At 40.8% G+C, this 19669-nt stretch overlaps 1 protein-coding gene across 1 annotated transcript in view; it reads left to right on the top strand.

Annotated features, from left to right (window-relative positions):
- The window catches only part of Fam98b (family with sequence similarity 98 member B), a 23540-nt gene that overhangs the window by 3074 nt on the left and 797 nt on the right, over positions 1–19669 (top strand). The window contains exons 2-8 of the mRNA XM_026787841.1: positions 4198–4343; positions 5373–5507; positions 6632–6810; positions 8730–8810; positions 9778–9894; positions 15880–16047; positions 19515–19669. The exon at positions 19515–19669 is cut by the window's right edge and continues 797 nt beyond it. Coding sequence (XP_026643642.1) covers positions 4198–4343; positions 5373–5507; positions 6632–6810; positions 8730–8810; positions 9778–9894; positions 15880–16047; positions 19515–19669 — 981 coding nt within the window. The remainder of the gene's footprint in view (positions 1–4197; positions 4344–5372; positions 5508–6631; positions 6811–8729; positions 8811–9777; positions 9895–15879; positions 16048–19514) is intronic.

The following is a 19669-nucleotide window of genomic DNA, read 5'->3' as shown; positions in this document are numbered from 1 at the left end:
ACCATCTTCAGAGGGGTGTACAGTACCCGCTCTCCACACTACCATCTTCAGAGGGCGTATACAGTACCCGCTCTCCACGTCACCATCTTCAGAGGGGTGTACAGTACCCGCTCTCCACACTACCATCTTCAGAGGGTGTATACAGTACCTGCTCTCCACGCCACCATCTTCAGAGGGTGTACAGTACCCGCTCTCCACATCACCATCTTCAGAGGGTGTACAGTACCCGCTCTCCACGTCACCATCTTCAGAGGGTGTACAATACCCGCTCTCCACGTCACCATCTTCAGAGGGGTATGATAATGTTGCAGATGTTACAGAGCTTCAGTCTGGGGTGAATCCACTGTTTATTTCAAACATTTATGGAGCATGGCTGTGTCTTGGAATACTGTTCCGAGGAGCCAGTGGTGAGCAAAAGAGACTGGTGCTTGTCTTTATGGAGCTCACAGTTAAGTGCAGAAACATGTGGTTGTCTGTTGATGCACTGTAATAAGTGCTTCAGAGGAAAAAGCAGGGGGATATAACAGAGGCTCATTGGTTCGTGCTAGATGCCTGAGGAAAGGACAGTGGAGTCGAAGTAGGAAGGATGAGTAGAAACTGACTCAGTGAGAGTAGCTGGGGAAGGAAGATGCTGTGTTCTGAACGTTAGAGTAGAAGAAGACCTTGAGGAGGCGATGGGGCTGGGAGGCAGAGTGTGAAGAGGACCAGGGCACGCAGCACATACCTTTACAGCTGTGTGGTTCATTTTCTCCCTTACCTACCAGTAGGACCTGCCAGGTAATTAGCTGTCTAACTCCAAAGTTCCTTTGATGGTTTGGGAAAGACGTGCTGCTTAGCGGTAGGGGTGCATCGTAGTATAGAGGTAAGGGCGTTACTGATGATCCTTAGTACCAAGGGTTCGTATCTTCAGTCAGATAGATGCACCGCAGAATCACAGTCTAATAGGGAGGCAGTGAAGATAGGAGGGAGCAGAAAGTACAGAGGGTGCAGAGGAACCAGTGGCATGGAGGTGGCAGGAGGTCAAAGGACAGTTGTTGGTGAAAGATGACAAAAGAAGCTGGGGAGGTAGGAGCTGTGGCCGGGGAGGGACATGCCTGAATTCAAGATTTAGGAAGTATAATAGTTCTCGTGGTGGCAAAGTCCAGGGAGAGAGTGACAGACCTGGAGCCGAGAAGGTTGGTAAAAAGGAGGTTAGGGAGCTGAAGGCTCGGGGTGTTAGGTAGGTCTTACTTAGGGGCTTTGGAGAGACACAAGGTAATAGTAAGAGCAGGGGTGGAGAAGAAAATTGACCACAGCGGTGTTAGATGCACAAGAGGCTTATAGCTGGGAGCCATAGGAGAAACTGTATGGAGCTTTAGACAGCAGGGGGCAGGTGTGAGAGCAAGGAGGACAAACCCCCAAGGAGCTGGGTGGTAAAGTAGGGGTAGCCTTAGAGGAGGTGGGATTGTAGGGCAGCTGTTTACAGGTTAGACGGCATGGGCAGCAGAGGGGTGGAGAGCTGAACTGGCAGCAGGACCAGTAGGGTGGGTTAATGGCAGAAAAAGGGCTTGTATTGCTTAGGCTGATTGGTATTAATAAATTAGGGGGCTGGAAAGATGGCTCAGTTTTTAAGAGCACCGAGTGTTCTTTCAGAAGACCCAAGTTGATTCCCAGCACCCAAATGGGGGCTCACAGCTGTTTGTAACTACAGTTCCAGGAGATCTGTGTCCTCTTCTGGCCTCAGGCACTAGGCATTTTTCTACTGCACAGTCAAGCAGGCAAAACACCCACACACATGAAATAATAAAATTCAAAAAAAAAAAAAAAAGAAAAAGAAGTAGGCCCTGGGTGATGTCTATTTGAGGAAGGTCCACAGCACTCTAAATGATTGCAGCCCAGCCCCAAATTAATAAACTTGGTTATCTGTGGGTTGGGAGTCGAGTAGAGATTAGATTCAGATGACAAACTAGGAACGTGGTTGCTCACACCTGCAGGTCCAGCACTCAGGAGGAGGGGTGGTAGGAGGAATAAGAGTTGATCGTCCTAGACTTCAGTGAGTTCAAGGCCACCTTGACTTATACTCTGAGGTCCTGTTTAAAGATAGACAAAACAGGGTAAGCTAGATTTGTGCTGATGTACCTCATTTTGTAAGTTAGATTTCAAAACTATATATGCTGTATAATTATACAGCAAGATCATAAGTAAAAGTGAAATGAAAACAAAAGTTCCTAAAAATTAAAAAGCAAAACAAGCTGGATTTATCAAATGACTGATTCGATGAATTGTCTGGGAATGAACTCATTGTATTTTGAATTAAAGATGCTCTCTCTGGTAGAGAAGTGTCTGACTGGATTGTCAGGAAAGTAGGGAACTATTTACAAATTCTGGGGACGAGTCAAAAGACACACTGGCCCCGTGACTGCACACCTGCTACCCAGAGAGAACAATTTAAATCTCAGAGTGACAGCTGAGTAGTCTCTGCTACATCGCCGAGTGCTAAAATCTGAGAGTGTACGATGCCTGAGAAAACCTTAGTTGTAGAATGAGTAAGTATAGAAAATTGGTATCTAATACAGTTGAGGTGATATAAAAGTATTTTGAAAATTTAGTGGCTTGACTAATACAACTTATAGAAATACCTTCAATGATAAAACTATGAAATAATATAGGTTAAGATCTCATAGGTCGTTTTTAACTTTACTTCGTAAACTAGATGTTTGCACTTATGCTACTTTCCACTATAGTTTTTACAATTAGGATGATACAAGGCTATTAAGACTGTTTGCTATTGTGTTATTTGTAGTATTTAAATTTTTTAGAAAAATGTGAAAAGGCCAAATACTAGTTACATAGAGTAAGAATAATCAGTAAATTGTACAGCTGTTCCACTCTTCCCTGAAAGCAGCTACGATCACACATCAACACAGTTAATGTCTATATTCTGATAAAATAATATATAAAGACAAGCAGCAGGGCTTGGCAGAGAGCACTAGAGGCTTCCCCCCAGAGCAAGTTAGAGAATAAAAAAAAAAAGTTGAAAAGTAAACAAGAAAAATTAAGAGTTCCTTTTGTCCTTCCCTCTCCTCCCTCCAGCTCCTGCCGTAGCCCACAACCTCACATGGATAGTCTCTTTTTCTTTATTATTGTTGTGCATATCTCTCTCAATTTACACACTGATTTATGAATACATCCTGCTGAGTCCATTTTTGTTTGTATATAGTTTCAGGGCTGACCACTTTGTATTAGATAGCCAATCAGGGTATTGATCTCTGGGAGAGGCCAAGTCTCTCAATAGTCATTAGTAGACTGTAGTTCTTTGTCTAGGGTGGGGCCCCATGAGATTTTTCTCTGCCGTCCATGAGCATGCCTTTTATGTCTGATTTATGCAGTCATTTCTAAGAGAAGCAGTCTGACACAGGGTTCCTTGTGTTCTGACTCTTGTGTTCTGTCTTCCCCTCCCGGTTGAGGTTCCTAAGCCAGAGATGCTGGAGCTCTCTGCAGATGTATCCATCAGGACTGGGCGCTCCACAATCCATTGCTCTCTCTCCCTCTATATTGTGTCCAGTTGTGGTTTTCTGTAATGATCTGCATTTGCTGTAGAGGGAAGCTCCATTATCTGGGAATGAGGGCAGGACTTAGAATGTAGTTACGTAATTGTGCTGGAGACTCTAAGACTGTCTCCAACAGACCCCAGCTGGTTAGGTGTTGAGCAGGCCGTAAGTTCACTTAGACAGCTGTTGGCTTGTACCTTATGGATATCTTGTCATGCTGTCACTATTGTGGTTCACAGGTGTCGCCACAGAGTAGGACTGTTGATGGCTTCCGTCCCTTGGCAGCTTGTACGGTTCTGTGTGGTACCATGGGAGCTAGTGTAGGAAGGAGGCTTTGGGTCTCAGTTCAAACAATCCAAGTCCTATGTCCTCAGTGTGCCTTCAGCAGAAGGGGCTTACTTTGAACCTCTGAGAGGTGTCCAAAGGCAATAGCCCCTATATTGTTTGGGGAGTCATCTGGCCTCCCCTGGGGCTACAGATCTTAACAGAGTGTTCTCAATAGAAGAAATAAAATGGTGAGGACATACCCTCCAAAATGTTCATCATCCTTAGCAGTTAGGGAAATGAAAATTAAAACAATTTGAAACTTCCTCTCACCCTCGTTGGAATGGCTAATATCAAAACAATTTTTCTTTATTTTTATAAGTTGTTGTTTCTTCCTTTCTAGGTATAAGGGTCCATTGCTAGAGGAACAGGCGCTCTCCAAGGCAGCAGAAGGTGGACTGTCTTCACCTGAATTTTCGGAGCTCTGCGTTTGGTTAGGCTCTCAAATAAAGTCTTTATGCAACCTGGAAGAAAGCATCACTTCCGCTGGTATTGTTGCCCTGCTCTGCCCACCCTTCCACTCACTAGGGAAGCAAGTGGACTGTGCTCAGACTGTAGTTTATCAGTAGTGCGACCACTGTATAAGGAACAGCCGTTTATGATGAGCCTCAGTACTGGCTATTAAAAGTCTAAATTAAATTTTATAGTAAACTGTAAGCCTTCACTGCCTATCTGGAAAAGGCAGTGTGAACTGGCTATTATAAAAACTGAAGCTCTTGACTATGACTCAGTTTGAATTAAGTTTTAAAAATATGTATACTCCTCAATTTAAATATTATTCTCAAGTCTTTATCTTAGGACGTGGATTCACATGGAAATATTGTGATTATAAACCTCTTAGTTCCTTAGGCTGCTCTTTCAACTCTTCGGCATCTGGTGCTGGGGTCTTCCTGCCAGGCCCGGTAGAATTTCAGATAGTCTGATAAAGTGAAAAATAAGGAACTATTGGGTATTCGCTGAAGAGAAAAAGTAGCATTCTTTTCCAAAGCTGTTTTTTCCCCCAATTAATTACTTTCTTTGTCATACATGACAGAGTTCATTTGAGACAAAATAAAATATCTACATTTAAAGCATGATGCAGGTTCCTCATGATTATAGTAAAGATAGCAGTGAAGCTAAATTCCATGATTACATTCATTACTGAATGTGGAGAAGCAGTGGAATTGGACAGCTGCCCTGACGCCAGGTCATGACTATTGCACTGGTAGTGCTTTTGAATATTCCGGTTGCTGATACTCAGTGTCCATCTTATCTGATTGTATGGACTCCATTTGGAGAGACTTCTGTGAGACTTAAATGTAGAAATATTTCCAATCCTGTGATCATCTCCTTCATGTTCTTAGGCTTAGATGTCGCTTTCTGTGCGTAGACATTGTGTGCTTGCTTTTAGTGGTTGCCTATCTAAAGATGAAAGTGAAAATCTGGAACTGAATGTAAAGTGGGAGTCAACTGTGATGCATTTTACAGTGGTGGATTGTGTGGTAGGCGCTCAGTGAATACCCATGACTTCTTTTAAAGGGAGAGACGACCTAGAGAGCTTCCAGCTTGAGATAAGTGGGTTTTTAAAAGAGATGGCCTGTCCGTACTCGGTACTCATATCAGGAGATATTAAAGACCGCCTCACGAAGAAGGATGACTGCCTGAAACTTCTGTGTAAGTTGTCTTTCCTTGGACGTTTGGATGCGCGTGTTCAGTGTACTCTTGTTACTTTCAGATCAGAATTTATGCTCTTCGGTTATTGAGACATTAGACACCTTACATACAGTGTCTTCATACTGAAGAGGCTTTTGTGTTTGAAAGTATTGCACCGTCTTACAGTCTTACACAGACAGCTTAAACTCCACTAGCATATATTAATACTCACAGTATAGTCAGTAAATCTTCTTGTTTGTGCTTTCTGCTGTATTTTAGCAAGTGTTCCTTTGCCTGACTCATCTCTGGCTTATGGTGAAATGGCTAACTTTGTCATATCTGATGTCTGACTTAATTTTTTAAATTCTTTGGGATATTAGGCTATTCTGCAGATCACTGTATCTTCTTTGTAGTGATACACAGTGGTTCACTGTTTAGGAATATTTATTGATCACCTACTCTTGAACCAGGAACAGCACTAGGAATACATCACAGAAAATCAGATAAAATGTAGTTTGTGCCTTCAGGGTTCTTGAGTGAGGTTTGGGAGGTTTGGTTAAAAACTCAGACAGATATTGGGGTTCAGCCTGAAGACCAGAAAAGCAAAGCAGCCAGCCACCAGCTCTTTTCCTTGACCTCAGTCTGAAAATGGTGATCCTGCCTCCAGGAAACCTCAGAAAGAGACTGACTGAGTTTTATAATCCTCTCTAGGGCTGGGATTAAAGGCATACACCACCCGGTTTCTATGGCAACTAATGTGGCTGCTGGGAGTAAAGGTGTGTGTTAACTCTGCTGGTCTGTAAGGCTGACCAGTGAGGCTGTTTTACTCCCTGATCTTCAGGCAAGCTTTATTAAAATACAAATGAAATATCACTGTTTATGTTAATCTGTATTCCTACAGCTGCTCTAAAGGCCCTCTAAAGCCATATTTTATTGAACTTTGTGCTCTTTTTGGAATTCAGTGAACAATAGCTATTTGTCATTGAGGTTTGAGGTGTTCTATATCTACTGTTCTCATTGGTTCTTTGTAAGTTAGTTTTGATTTTGATATTGTTAGTATTTGTTTATGTAAATTAGTTCAACAGTTTTTTTTAAGAAATTCTCATGCATGTATTAATGTTATTTTTCTGATTTTTTTGTTACAGTGTTTTTAAGTACAGAACTTCAAGCTTTACAGATATTACAAAAGAAGAAACAGAAAAATTCTCAGTTAGATAAAAACAGTGAAATTTGCCAGGAAGTTCAAGCTGTGTGTGATGCCCTTGGGGTTCCCAAGTCAGACACTTCTGACATTCCACTCCTACTGAGCCAAGTGGAATCGAAGGTATTTTATATGTATAAAATACATAAATATTTTATTCAAGATTCGACTAAATGCTAACATGTCAGTGCTATATTCTAATTGTGATATAGATTATCAATTTTTAGAGAAACTTATATTTGCTGTAGAGCCCTGGCCTACCATATGGAAAGTCTTGGATGCCTTCCCCAGCACCAAAACAAAAATACTTCCCTAAAGTTTTATGTGTAAACTTAAGTTTTTGAGTTATGTTTAATATACATATAATTTAATTTGTAATTAATATTCAAGAATCATATCTTGATGAGTGGGTCCTAAGACTATGCCAAAGTTTTCTATGACAAAAATTGCTTTTCAGATTTAAGGATTGCTGTCCTAGCTAGGTCTGTAAAACAGTGTAATAGAAGAAGTGGTTATTTTGCAAGGTGAAGGACACTCACCTCCCCACACCCATGGGATGCTGCACTCTGCTTTCTTTGCCAGAGAGCAAACGTACTCTCTTGATTGTTAATAAATGTGTATGGTGTAGCAAATGAATAAGCACAGATAGGGTAGTTATAAGGAACTATAATCTTGTACCTCCTGCATTTTCTCTTATTGTGCCATCTGGGTTGTTTACCTAAAGCAGCTTCCTGTGCCATTCAGTTCCTATCAGAAGAAAAATTTCTGTAGTTTAATTTTTCTACACATACTCATACATGATACTCTGTTATGATTGAGAAAGACACTTTTTACTTTCTAACTCAAGCTGTTCAGTAATGTGACAGCAAATCTCTGTCACTTACTGTTTTGAATATTTACATGTTGTGATAATAATTCACAGTGTGGTAGACCTGATGTCTGAGTGTAATGAGTCTTCCTCTTTCCTGCCAGGCATTTCCTAAATAATGACCTGGAAACATTGTTAATTATGAAAGCTTGGCTTGAGCTTAGGCTTGTTTCTAACTAGCTCTTATAACATAAATTAACCCATTTCTAGTCATCTATGTTCTGCTGCATACCGCCCATTCTGCTTCTGTGTCTCCCGGAATCTCTAGTGCATCATAGATTCATCTCCTACTTCCTTTCTCTCTACCTGGAAGTCCTGCCTATACCTTCTGCCTAGCTATTGGCTGTTTAGCTCTCCATTAAACCAATCACAGCAGTATATCTTCACACAGTGTACTAATATCCCACAACATTTGAGAGTAGGCAGTTAGCTCCCAGAGCTCTTAAAGAAACATTACTGCTTCTGATTATCTGCTATGGTTGTTATATAATAAGACACCAAACCACTCTCTAGTTTGGAGGGTGAACCTGACTTAGAATGTTACTCTGCAGTCAATTTCTTCAGGCAAAATTCCTATTATTGCAATGACCTATGATGATACTAAAGAAAAAGCAGTTGTCTAATATCCTGTTTTCAGAATAAAAATGATACCCTAAATCAGTAGCTTTGTAAAAGTAATTAAAATGTTTATGTCAGGCTTGTAATAGGGAAGCTTATCCCATGTTGTCTTGTAATAGGGAAGCTTATCCCATGTTGTCTTGTAGAGCAGTGAAATGTCAGCTAAGTAACAATTCCAGTATTTATTTGAGAGAAACTGAGGAACTTGTTAGATGTTCTAGTTCTCTCTTGAGAGTGGACCAGGAAGTAAAGAGTACCATCTTGAGAGGACACTGCACAGTGATTGCCCACACACCATTTTAACACTGGGCCTCTGTACACTTCCTTACTCTGACAAGAGTGCTCTGTGGTTTGAATGAATGTAGCCAGCTCCTTTTGTGCTCCAGGGACTTGGCACTGCCATGACCCGCTTTCCTGCTAGGTGAAGGTGTGTTTTAGTGGTATCACTTTAGCATGGTTATTATTTGCTGTTCAAAACAGCACATCAAATAAGAATAAGATGGTTTTAAATGATTCTGTATGCATATTTTTTGTAATCTTTTATATTTGCTTTCAGGTGAAGGATATTCTCTCGAAAGTTCAGAAAAACCATGTGGGAAAACCACTGCTAAAGGTTGATTTAAGTTCAGAACAGGCAGTAAGTGTTCCTTTTACTAATTATATAATTAAAGCATAACTGTACCAGCTCTGTAGACCAGGCTGGCCTTGAACTCACAGAGATCCACCTGCCTTCCAAGTGCTGAGATTAAAGGCGTGTGCCACCACAGCCTGGTTAGTTTTTAAACGTTTTTGTTACTTTAAGGAAATACTCGAGGCAGGCTACCCCGAGACTTATCCCACAGCTTAAAAGACTCAAAGTCTAAACTGCAAGGTGCCAGCTCTGGCAAGGACCACCTTTGGCTCTGTCACTTCCTGATGGATGGCAAGGCTGGTGTGTGTGCATGAGGGAGACACCAGATGAAAAGTCCCAAGGCTCGCATCCCAAAGTCCTTTTCAGGGTCATATCTCGGTGGACCTAAACCTTGTTCCTGAGCCCCATTTCACACAGGCTCTCTGTACCCTTCCTCTTCTTTCTCAACCCCTGCCCCCTCTCAGACCAGACCTCCAACACAGGAACCTTTGAGGGGACAAGCAGCATCCAGTCCATTCTGCACTGGTGTCCTTTCGTAAATGGACATTTAGTGTTTTGGAGAATTAGATCACAGATAATTATAACACTTTAGTTGAGTTATTAATTTAAAATATCTACTAGGAAGAATGTTTTTAGTGGCAATATATTAGCAGAGCTGTGATTTGAAGAGGGTAGTTTGTGAGGCCAGCAAGACAGACAGTTTTTGGCCTATTATTTCCTTAATATGTGCTGCTTAGCAAGCTGATGTTTTGCTTAAATACATATATATCTAATGAAAGATAAGCTTCTTTACTAGCTTCTGAACACCATAAATGTTTTATCATTAAATGTTATTTAAATATTTTTCCGTAGTCTCACAGGATATAAAATGATCATTAAGTATAGTATTATTTAAAGTACAGTAATTTTCAGATTTCTTCTCTGAGCAGAATCAAAGAGTCTAATCTTGTGGTTTCATCCTCAAATCCTCTAGGAAAAATTGGAAAGGATTAATGATGCTCTTTGCTGTGAATATGAATGCCGCCGGCGGATGTTAATGAAACGGTTGGATGTGACCGTGCAGTCTTTTGGGTGGTCCGATAGAGCAAAGGTGAGGCTGCTTTCCCCCTGGTTTCCTGTAGGTGGCAGTGTGGGGCAGCTCCTGCTGCTCGAGTTGCTTTAATTCTGTTCTGGGCCACATGTCAGCTAACCACTGCTCTTACATACAGTGATTATAGGCTCTTCCAGGTTCATGTTTGCTGATGACAGTGTTCCCTGACTTTCGTCTTTGTTTTTAACTTGCATGGCTTTATTTATGTTAGTGTAAAATGAGTATTTCTTTGAGCTGACTGAGGTAGAGACAGTGAGTAACTAATGAGAAAACAGAGTAGAAGCAGGTTTAGGTGGTACTAATGCTGGAATAGGTTTCTTGAGTTTCTTAGGCTGGGTGATTGTGGCATGTCTTCTCATTGAAGAGAACTGCAGGATGGAGCTATTCTGACTAGAAGCTTTCCACACTCCTTGAATCTTTACCCGGTGTCAGTCTGGGGTCTCTCTGTTCCTCCTCCAATCATTAGAACTTTCCAGACAGTAAATAGGGCCACCATAGACCTTCCCTCTTTGAAGGACTGCTGTCCTGAGCTCTGTGATGTTCACTATATGGCAGCCATTGGTTGCCACTGTTTGTCTGGCAATTGTTAGTCCACACCCTTCAGAGGGTGAATCTGGCATCAGTTACTCACTTTGACCACAAGTGGAGTTCCGACATTACATCATTACTGTTATTTGGACAGCTGAGCAGTTCTTCCTGTGTTGTGTCACTTGGCATCATACGCTACTATGTTTGATGTTCCTCAAGGTTCATATTCTAGAAGCTTGGTTCCCACCATGGTGGTGGCCATGGAGTCTCGTGGAAGATAGGCATCTGCCCTCCTGAGTGGTCTAATCCTGGTCTTGAGCTTTGGTCTCACAGGAATGAGTTAGCGGACTGTTTAAAGTGCAGCTGTCATGAGCTTGACCCCTTAACACAGTCTTTTCTCTTTCCATACCTTCTCTCTATTTCACCAGTTCTCCTCTGACCTTTAGTATTCCTTGCCTTCTGCAGGACTTGGGATTGGCCGCTGGTTGCCCTTCAGGAGCCTTGTACCATTAGGTTACTGATTTACTGCCCTTCAGGTGTTTTACTGTGAGAGGACTGACTTTTCAACCCGAAGGTGCTGAGAACTTGTGTTCTCATTGTCAGTTATCACTAGGGATTTACATTTTTCCTGCATTTCTTATATGACCCACTGCTAATTTAAAAATTATTGCTTAGTCTCCAAATATTTTTGTTTTTCTTGATGATTTCTAATTTTATTACACTGTCTTCTAATCGGACGTAAGGGATTATCTTTCTTGCTTGATTCTGTTTTCTTCTGTATTTGCAGAGATTTGGGTTTGTGTCCTATGAGAGGATTGATTTTAGAAAAAGTTCTATCTGATGCTGAAGAAAAATATTTCTTCTCTGTTAGGTGGAATATTCTGTATACATCTGTTATTCCTAGTTGATCCATACTGAATTTTAGATCTGAGTTTCTTTACTTGCTTCCAGTTTAGAAGATCCATTTAAATACAAGAGTGTAGTGTTGAAACCCCTCCTCCTCCAGTATTGTGTCAGGACTTAGATGGCCTTTTATGCCCTTCAGTGTTTGTATAAAATTAGGGGCTCTAATAGATCCAGTGTATAAATGTTTACAATTACTGTATCTTCGTGATAAATTGTCATCTTTATTAATATGTAATGCCCTTTTTATGTCTTCTAATTAGTCTTGGTTTGTATTGTGGAATATTGTTTACACTGTAAAGCTGTGTCTCTGTCCAAGACACCTTCTGATTGGTTTAATAAAGAAATGGCCAATAGCTAGGCAGGAGAGAATAGGTGGGACTTCCAGAAGAGAGAGGACTCTGGGAAAAAGAGAGGTAGGGATGCCACGTGGCAGAATGTAAATTAATAGAGGCAATAATAAGTTATAAGAGCTAGTTGGAAAAAAGCCTGAGCTCAGGCTGAGCTTTCAGAAGTCTGTGTCCTTATTTGCTGACCAGGGGTCCTGGTGAGAAAGCAAGACTACAGGTTTGAGGTTTACTTGCTCTGCTAGAAGGATAACTATGCCTGCTTGTTTACAGTTTCCATTTGCTTGGGGATTTGTTTTCCACTTTTTCATCTCTGCTACCTAAGTGTTAGTTGCAGATAATAGATAGCTGGTTCTTTTAATCTAGTCTGTTAGTCTATTTCTATTTAGTGAATGGTGAATTGAGGCCATTTCCATTTTAGTTTATTATAGACAGGGCTTACTATTTCCTATGCATTTTCTTGGTGATATTGTTTTGCTGAATTATTGGTATCTCTTTTCCTTCTGTGTTAGTTTCAAGGGTTTGCTGAGTTGCTGTGTTGGATATGGTTGTTTCTTTCCCAGCTCAGGTTTGCTTATCTGAACTTCCCATGGAGTATCCACTTTCATGTATTCATATTAAGGAGACAGGCGGATGGCCTCCCTCCCTCCCTTCCTCTTTCCCTCCTCCCTCCCTCCCTCCCTCCTTCCCTCTTCCCTTCCTCCCTCCTTCCCTCCCTTCTTTCCAGTACTCTATTAAGAATTTTCTACAATGCTGGATTGTTGTGAATTGCCTTGAAATATCCTTATTGTTCCACCAGTTTTGGAAGATGGCTTTGCTGGGTATAGCATTCTTGGTTCACAGTTGTTTACTTTCCGAGCTTGAAATAGTTAATTCCAAGCTCTTCTGACTTTTATGGTTGCTGATGGAAAGTCTGAAGTAATTCTGATATTTCTGCCTTTATGTGTGAGTTGATGTTTTCCTGTGCTCTTGGGGTTATTTCTCTACATTGTATTTGACATTCTGACTGTGACATGTTGGAGTTTCATCTCTGGTCATGTCTGGAGTTTTCTGTACATCTTGTGTTTGTATACTGTTTCTTTCTCTAAGTTTGGGGAGTTTTCTGCTATAGCTTCAATAAATAGTCTGTTTGTCCCATTTCATTTTAACTCTGAACTTCTCTCTAGGCTTTTTGGAAATTTTATTCATGCTCCTTAATATTTTCCTTCTTATATCTGTTTATGTTTGTATCTCAGCTGTGTTCTCTGTCCCTGAACCATGATCTGCTGTGTGGCCTTGTCTATTGATGCTTTCAGATGTGGCTTTGATTTGAGTAACTATCCCCAAGTATCTGTCTCTTTCTTTTTCAGCGTTTCAATCTCCTTAATGAACTTTTCCTTCATAATTTGAATGTCTACCTCTAATTTTACTGACTGTCATTCATTTTAGAGACTGTCTTGTTGAGGTCTTGGATAGATTTTCTTACTTTGTTCATCTGTTTCTTTGAACCTTTATGACCATTAATTTTTTGAAAAGTCTGAATCATTTCTCAGAAATTCAGCTATCTATCTGTAGCTTTGGATTACCTCATAGGTGTGTTGGTCGGATGTAGATGGGTCATGGATGGTGGCTGTGTCATAGTCTTTGTGTTTCTATGCTGTATTGTCCATCTGTTGGAATGGGCTTGTCTTTAAGTTTGAGCTTCCTCTTCCTCCAGTTCATTTGAACATGTTAGATTCTGTGATTCTTCCTAGAGCAGTGGTTCTCAACCTTTCTAATCTTGTGACCCTTTAATATAGTTCCTCATGCTGTGGTGACCCCTAGCCATAAATTTTTTTTGTTGCTACTTCATAACTGTAATTTTGCAGCTTTTGTGAATTGTAATATAGATATCTGATATACAGAATATCTGTTATGTGACCCCTGTGGAAGGCTTGTTCAACCCCCAAAGGGGTTGAGATCCACAGGTTGAGAACTGCTGTCCTAGATGGATGTCTCTGAGCTGTGAGTTCAGTTCTGGGGACTGGTGGAGCTTGGTGCTGACTGTCAGATGGAAGATCTGACATGATTTCCATCTTGGCTGTACAGCACAGGACCGAGGGTGGAGCTGCTCACTAGGTCTGGAGACAATGGCATGGAGTCAAAACTTTGGTCTGCCCTTGGAGTCTATGAGCCCAGTAGGGGCAAGATAGCAAATGTCAGACTACCCAAGTCTGTGTACTATGAGCTGTGGCTAGAGTCCAGGGCTTGAGTAAGCTCTGGAACCATGGACGTATTGGCGTTCAGTCCTGTGGGGAGCACTGCAGAAGTTAAACCTCACAACCGCACTAACCTTAAAGACTGCTGGAGCCAAAGCTCAGACCCTGCATGGGTCTTGAGGCTGCTGCATCTGGGAACTTGGTCCCGTGGTGCTCCCGGGTCCTTCTGGAGTATCCTTCCCAGGTACTCTCTGGACCCACTGGAGCAGAAGGCCTGCACCCATGGAGTTTTCTGGTCCATGGGAGCTAGAGACCTGGATGCACAGTGCTCTCTGATCTTCAGGAAATGGAGGTCTAGGTGCATGGTGCTCTCTCTCAGGGTCTTTTTGAAGGCTGTATTAAATTTAGCTTATAATTTTACAACTCACTTAGCTCTAATTTTATACCTCTTCCTATATTTGACATCAGAAATTTTTCTATATAATTTTTATAACTTTCATAATTTACTGTAAATTTTAGTGTATTATGGTAGATTCCTAAAATAGTATTTGCTGTGTGAAAGGTTATTAGTTTTAATAATTGGAACTTCTGTATACCGGTAAATATAGTCTTGTCTCACATTATCTTCAACTTTCTTGCTAACTTGATGGATAAAAAGATTAACTTACTAATTTGTTTCTTCTTATCAGGAAAATTGTTTTCCATATGCCCGTTAGTCATTTGAATTTCCTGTTTTCTATTTGTGTCTTGATGCTGCTTCCTGTGTCTTATGGTTTCCTTTTGATTGAACTCTTTTGTTAAGAAAGTTCACATATCACTTACGGATATTTCCTCGATTTTCTGATGATTCTCTTTTAGACCCTTTGACGTATGATATATGGAAACTTTAGTCTGTACAGTGTGATAGTTTAAAAGTTTAAGATAAAACAGCTCTACTCTCTTGGATGTCTTTTGGTGAACGTGTGCCTCCCCGCTGATGTCATCACCGATGTTCTGCCGAGTATCCATCGGCGCTTGCCACACCGTGGAAAATGATCTTTCCTTTCTGCTCATTAATCTGCAATGTTTCTCAGGTTGTTTTCACATTCATTCATTTACTTATGAGACTCCAGCCATTTTCTGTCTTGCTTCATCAATCTTCTTTTTCTTCAGAGTTTCAGTTAATCAGGTGAGGCAGTGGATGTCCTGTGTGTTGTGCTCAGGATGCTTTTCCTGTGTTAGCATGTGGTACAACTGGGATTTCTCACTGTGTTTTAGGAACCCAAGTCCCTCTCTCCTCTCCCCTCCCCTTGTGGATCCATCTATCCTTCCTATTCCTGTAACTTAAGAAAGCTGCAGATGGAGTGATGAATATTTCTGGATTAAATAACTCCTAAGTTGAAAGCGGTGTAGCATATTTAATGAGAGTAATTGTTAGCTCTAAAAATGATAAATTCAGCTGGGTGTAGTGGTCATGCCTTTAATCCTGGCAGGACCACCAGGGCTACACAGAGAAACCCTGTCTTGAAGTCTTGAAAAAGAAAAAACAAAGAAAAAGATAAATTCATATTATATATTAGTATGTGGTAGGATTCTTTAAAAATACTTTAAGTCATTCTTCCATATTTAGGTTCTGGATTTACCTTAGATTTTTTTTTGTTGTTGTTGTTGTTTATTTTCTTGTCTTAAAACCATTTCCATTAGGACTACTGTTGATCAAAGTGTGTAAGTTAAACTGAAGGACACTGACAACAACTGCGTCCCCTCCAGACATTTAATAGTCCTCGCCATTTCTTCAAGTTTGGCTGTTGTTTCTGTAAGATTTATTACCCATTTTATAATGTGTTAACATGAGTAATATCATTTTGTTCTGTTTGTTTGTATTATTTTTCTGTTTATTTGATTTTATCCATTGCATTGAGTATTGGGATGCTTTCTCTCTTCTCTATTTCCTTGCTTATATATTACGAATTCTCTTTCTAAAGATTATGATTGCTACACTTTTCATTCAGATTCACTTGTGCCGATTTCCCTCTCTTACCATCACGTAGGCAAAAACAGATAACATAGCAAGAATTTACCAGCCCAAGCGGTATGCTTTGTCGCCCAAGACAACAGTTACGTTGGCACATCTGCTTGCTGCCCGTGAAGATCTGTCCAAGATCATCAGGACAAGCAGTGGCATCAGCCGGGAGAAGACGGCATGTGCCATCAATAAGGTCAGTTTTCTTTCAGCCTTTGTAGTCGTGAAGTCAGTCAACGCTTTCTGACTCCGAGGAGTTGAGAAGGGCTTTTACAGTAGCTTTATCAAGTATTTGCTTTATCTATCTGACTAGTAAGAATCTTCAGGAATTGTTACCACCACTTATTAGATTTACTAATTAAAATCTCTGTGGTGTCTGTTTCAATTCTTATGACAGTGGTCTTCATGAAGTTGAGGATGTCTGTGATTTTGACTGTAATGTAATGTAGTGTAATGGCAGAACACTCTAGACAATCCAAAAACGTCACCGTCAGCAGAGCAGAAAGGGGTCTGTGTCTGTTAGAGCATCCAGGGGCGATTTGACTAAAGAAGAAGAACAACAAAATAATAATCAAAAGCAGTGGGACAGGTAGTTTATTTGAGATAGGATTATTTGTCAGAGGCATTTGGTTTGCTCTCCCCCACCCCTCCTGTATGCTAGGCAAGTCCAATGGTTGTTTAAAGTCAGTCTTTTCCATGTTTTTACTCTACAGTTTATTTGTGAACTATTTTGGGACAGCATCTCTATGAATTTGGCAGAAGTTATATGAGAATAATAGCTAAGAAAGATTGGTGAAAATGTGTAGCACAATAAAAACAAAAGTTTGGTGTTGTGTATGTGCGCACGCATGCGTGTGCATGTGTGTATAATTTGGTAATTAGGACATTATTGATGAGAGATAAAGATTCTTATATGTGGAAGTTTGTTGCATAGTGAGAATGCATTATTATTATTATTATTATTATTAGTAGTAGTAGTAGTAGTAGTAGTAGTGGTAGTAGTGGTAGTAGTGGTAGTAGTGGTAGTAGTGGTAGTAGTGGTAGTAAGAGTAGTAGTAGGTTACTATGTAACCCTGGCTGACCTGGAACTCATGCAGACTAGGCTGATCTTGAACTCACAGAGACTGGCATGCTTCTGGCTCCCACGTACTGGGATAAAAAGCCTGTGCTACATATCTGTGATATAACTTCTTCTATGCATTTTAAAATAATTTTTAAAATTTATAATATAATTAGATCAACCCCTTACCTTTCTTCCCTCCAATCCCCCCCATGCAGCACCTCCCTTCCACACTCCTCCTCTAGTACTTAAACCCTTGCGCTCTCTCTCTTTCTCTCTCTCTCTCTCTCTCTCTCTCTCTCTCTCTCTCTCTCTCTCTCTCTCTCTCAAATTGATGACCTTTTTCTGTGGGTTTGATTAGAGATGACGTTGCAGTCTAGCTGATTCTTTGGCTGCTTTGATTGAGAGGTGAATGTTTTTGTCTTGTCTCCTGGAAACTGCTGGAGTCCCCTTGGCTGTACCCCTCTGGCAAGGTTGACACTTATGTCTGCCGATGGGTGGAAGCTTCAACTCTCCCTAGTTTATCCTTCCAGGTGTTGCTAAAAGCTTGGCTAAGGGAATTGGTGTCTGTATGCATGCTCTCTCTCAGAAAGGTTCAATAGTCCTCATTCAAAGTACTTGGAGAGAAATGCTTGTATTTTAAATGATGTTTAATAAAAATTTAACTTAAAATTTTGATTAATTAATTAATTTTTGTTTTTTTTGAGAAAGGGTTTCTCTGTAGCATTGGAGCTTGTACTGGAACTAGCTCTTGTAGACCTCAGGCTGACCTCGAACTCACAAAGATCCACCTGTCTCTGCCTCCCAAGTTCTGGGATTAAAGGCACCACCACCGCTCAACTTTAAATTAAATATTTTTACAAAATAGATTTAAATTATATATATATATTTATATATATATATACACACATATGTGTGTGTGTGTGTGTGTGTACATTTCTACCCATTGGCAGACATAAGCTATGCTGCATGCTCATGGCAGAGTGAAAGATTATAGGTACACACACACACACACACACACAATATCTGTTTGTTTCAATGATCTTAGGATGAGACCAGTGTTAAAACACAGAATTTGTTTTGTGTATACCTTATACACATAGTTTGAGGGTAATTTTGTGCCATATTTTTTTGTGTGCCTGTGCTTCTGTGCAAACCATGATGTCATTTGTAGAATTTTTTTTCCTTGTGCCATCAAGTTGGTGCTGAAAAGTTTTAAATTCTGAAGCATTTCATGTCTTGGATTTAGAGTTAGGTTATCTATGCTATAATATTATAGTAGGTATATTACTGATATTAAGTTTCCTCAAAGAAAGGAATAGTTCAGGAGATTCCTTCTCTCTGTGTCACTTGTTATGTGACAGACTTTGTCTGGGGAGACTGTCCCCAGGTTCAGAGCCCCCACAGATCAAAGTGCAGATGCCACCATGTCCACCCAGTGGGTTTCACTGGGTTACTTACAGGAATATGGATGAGGAGTAGAAATGCCTCAGACAGCGCCATCACCACAGCCCACCCCAGCATGGCTGACAGACAGCTCACAAAAGCTGGGAACCTGGAGCTCACTGCACAGCTTAAAGGCAGCTCAGCGGGTGGCACAGTTTGAGCCTCCCCTTCCAACACTTCCACTGGGCTTCATTTCTTTCTTTTTTTTTTTTAAATATTTATTTATTGTGTATACAATATTCTGTCTGTGTGTATGCCTGCAGGCCAGAAGAGGGCACCAGACCTCATTACAGATGGTTGTGAGTCACCATGTGGTTGACGGGATTTGAGCTCAGGACCTTTGGAAGAGCAGGCAATGCTCTTAACCTCTGAGCCATCTCTCCAGCCCCAAGGCTTCATTTCTTCATGCAGTGCTGCTGGCCTCTGCTTCTTCCGGACAGTGGACAGTGCGTCTTGTCTCAGAATGGGCTTTGCAGCTCTGCTCCTCTGAGAGAGATGCTCAGCATTCTGTTCTGTTCACATATTCCTGGGGAAGGAGAAAGCTAGTGAATCTGGTCAGTTTTAGGGACTTCTTGAAGTTACTTTGAGTTGTTGACTTCCTGTGTTACTGAGCTTCCTGCAGGATGGAATGTTTCCCTCAGAGGAAACTGCTCCAGAACATAACTAGGACTGTTGTTCCATTCAAAGGGGGCTGCGTGCTATGTAGTCTTTATTCACTGATGAACTAACGTGTCAGAGGAGTGCAGACTTACTGGATAACCCATTGCCGAACAGACCCTTGTGGAAAGTCAGAGTTGTATAAATAAATGCATATGAAGTTGACTAACGTAGGTTTTATGATTTGTGCCTTAAAAACATTTTGCTAAAATAGTTCTTCATGTGACACCATGTTTGTCATAAATTTTGTTAACAAATTTAAGTGAGAAAAAATTAATAAGACTTTAACTGTAGGGAATACTGCTCTAATTTGTTTAAAAATAATACTGTACTCAGGAATATGTCAAACATCACACTTATATTTTCAGTATTAATTCATACACGTTCATCCCTTATATGTTCAAAGATTTGGCTTCTTTATTTAGAAATAATAACCTTAATATCTTCTGAAATTTAACGTTGAAAACCAGAAACCTAATGAGAACTCTTTTTTCACACAGGTGCTTATGGGGAGGGTGCCTGACAGGGGAGGACGGCCGAATGAAATTGAACCACCACCCCCTGAAATGCCCCCTTGGCAGAAGAGACAAGAAGGTGGAGGGAGGGGTGGCTGGGGTGGTGGAGGTGGAGGTGGTGGCAGAGGAGGTGGTGGGGG

This window comes from Microtus ochrogaster, assembly GCF_000317375.1.
Source record: "Microtus ochrogaster isolate Prairie Vole_2 chromosome 14 unlocalized genomic scaffold, MicOch1.0 chr14_random_1, whole genome shotgun sequence".
Taxonomy (NCBI): domain Eukaryota; kingdom Metazoa; phylum Chordata; class Mammalia; order Rodentia; family Cricetidae; genus Microtus; species Microtus ochrogaster.
This window is presented reverse-complemented; position numbering and strand designations above follow the sequence as displayed.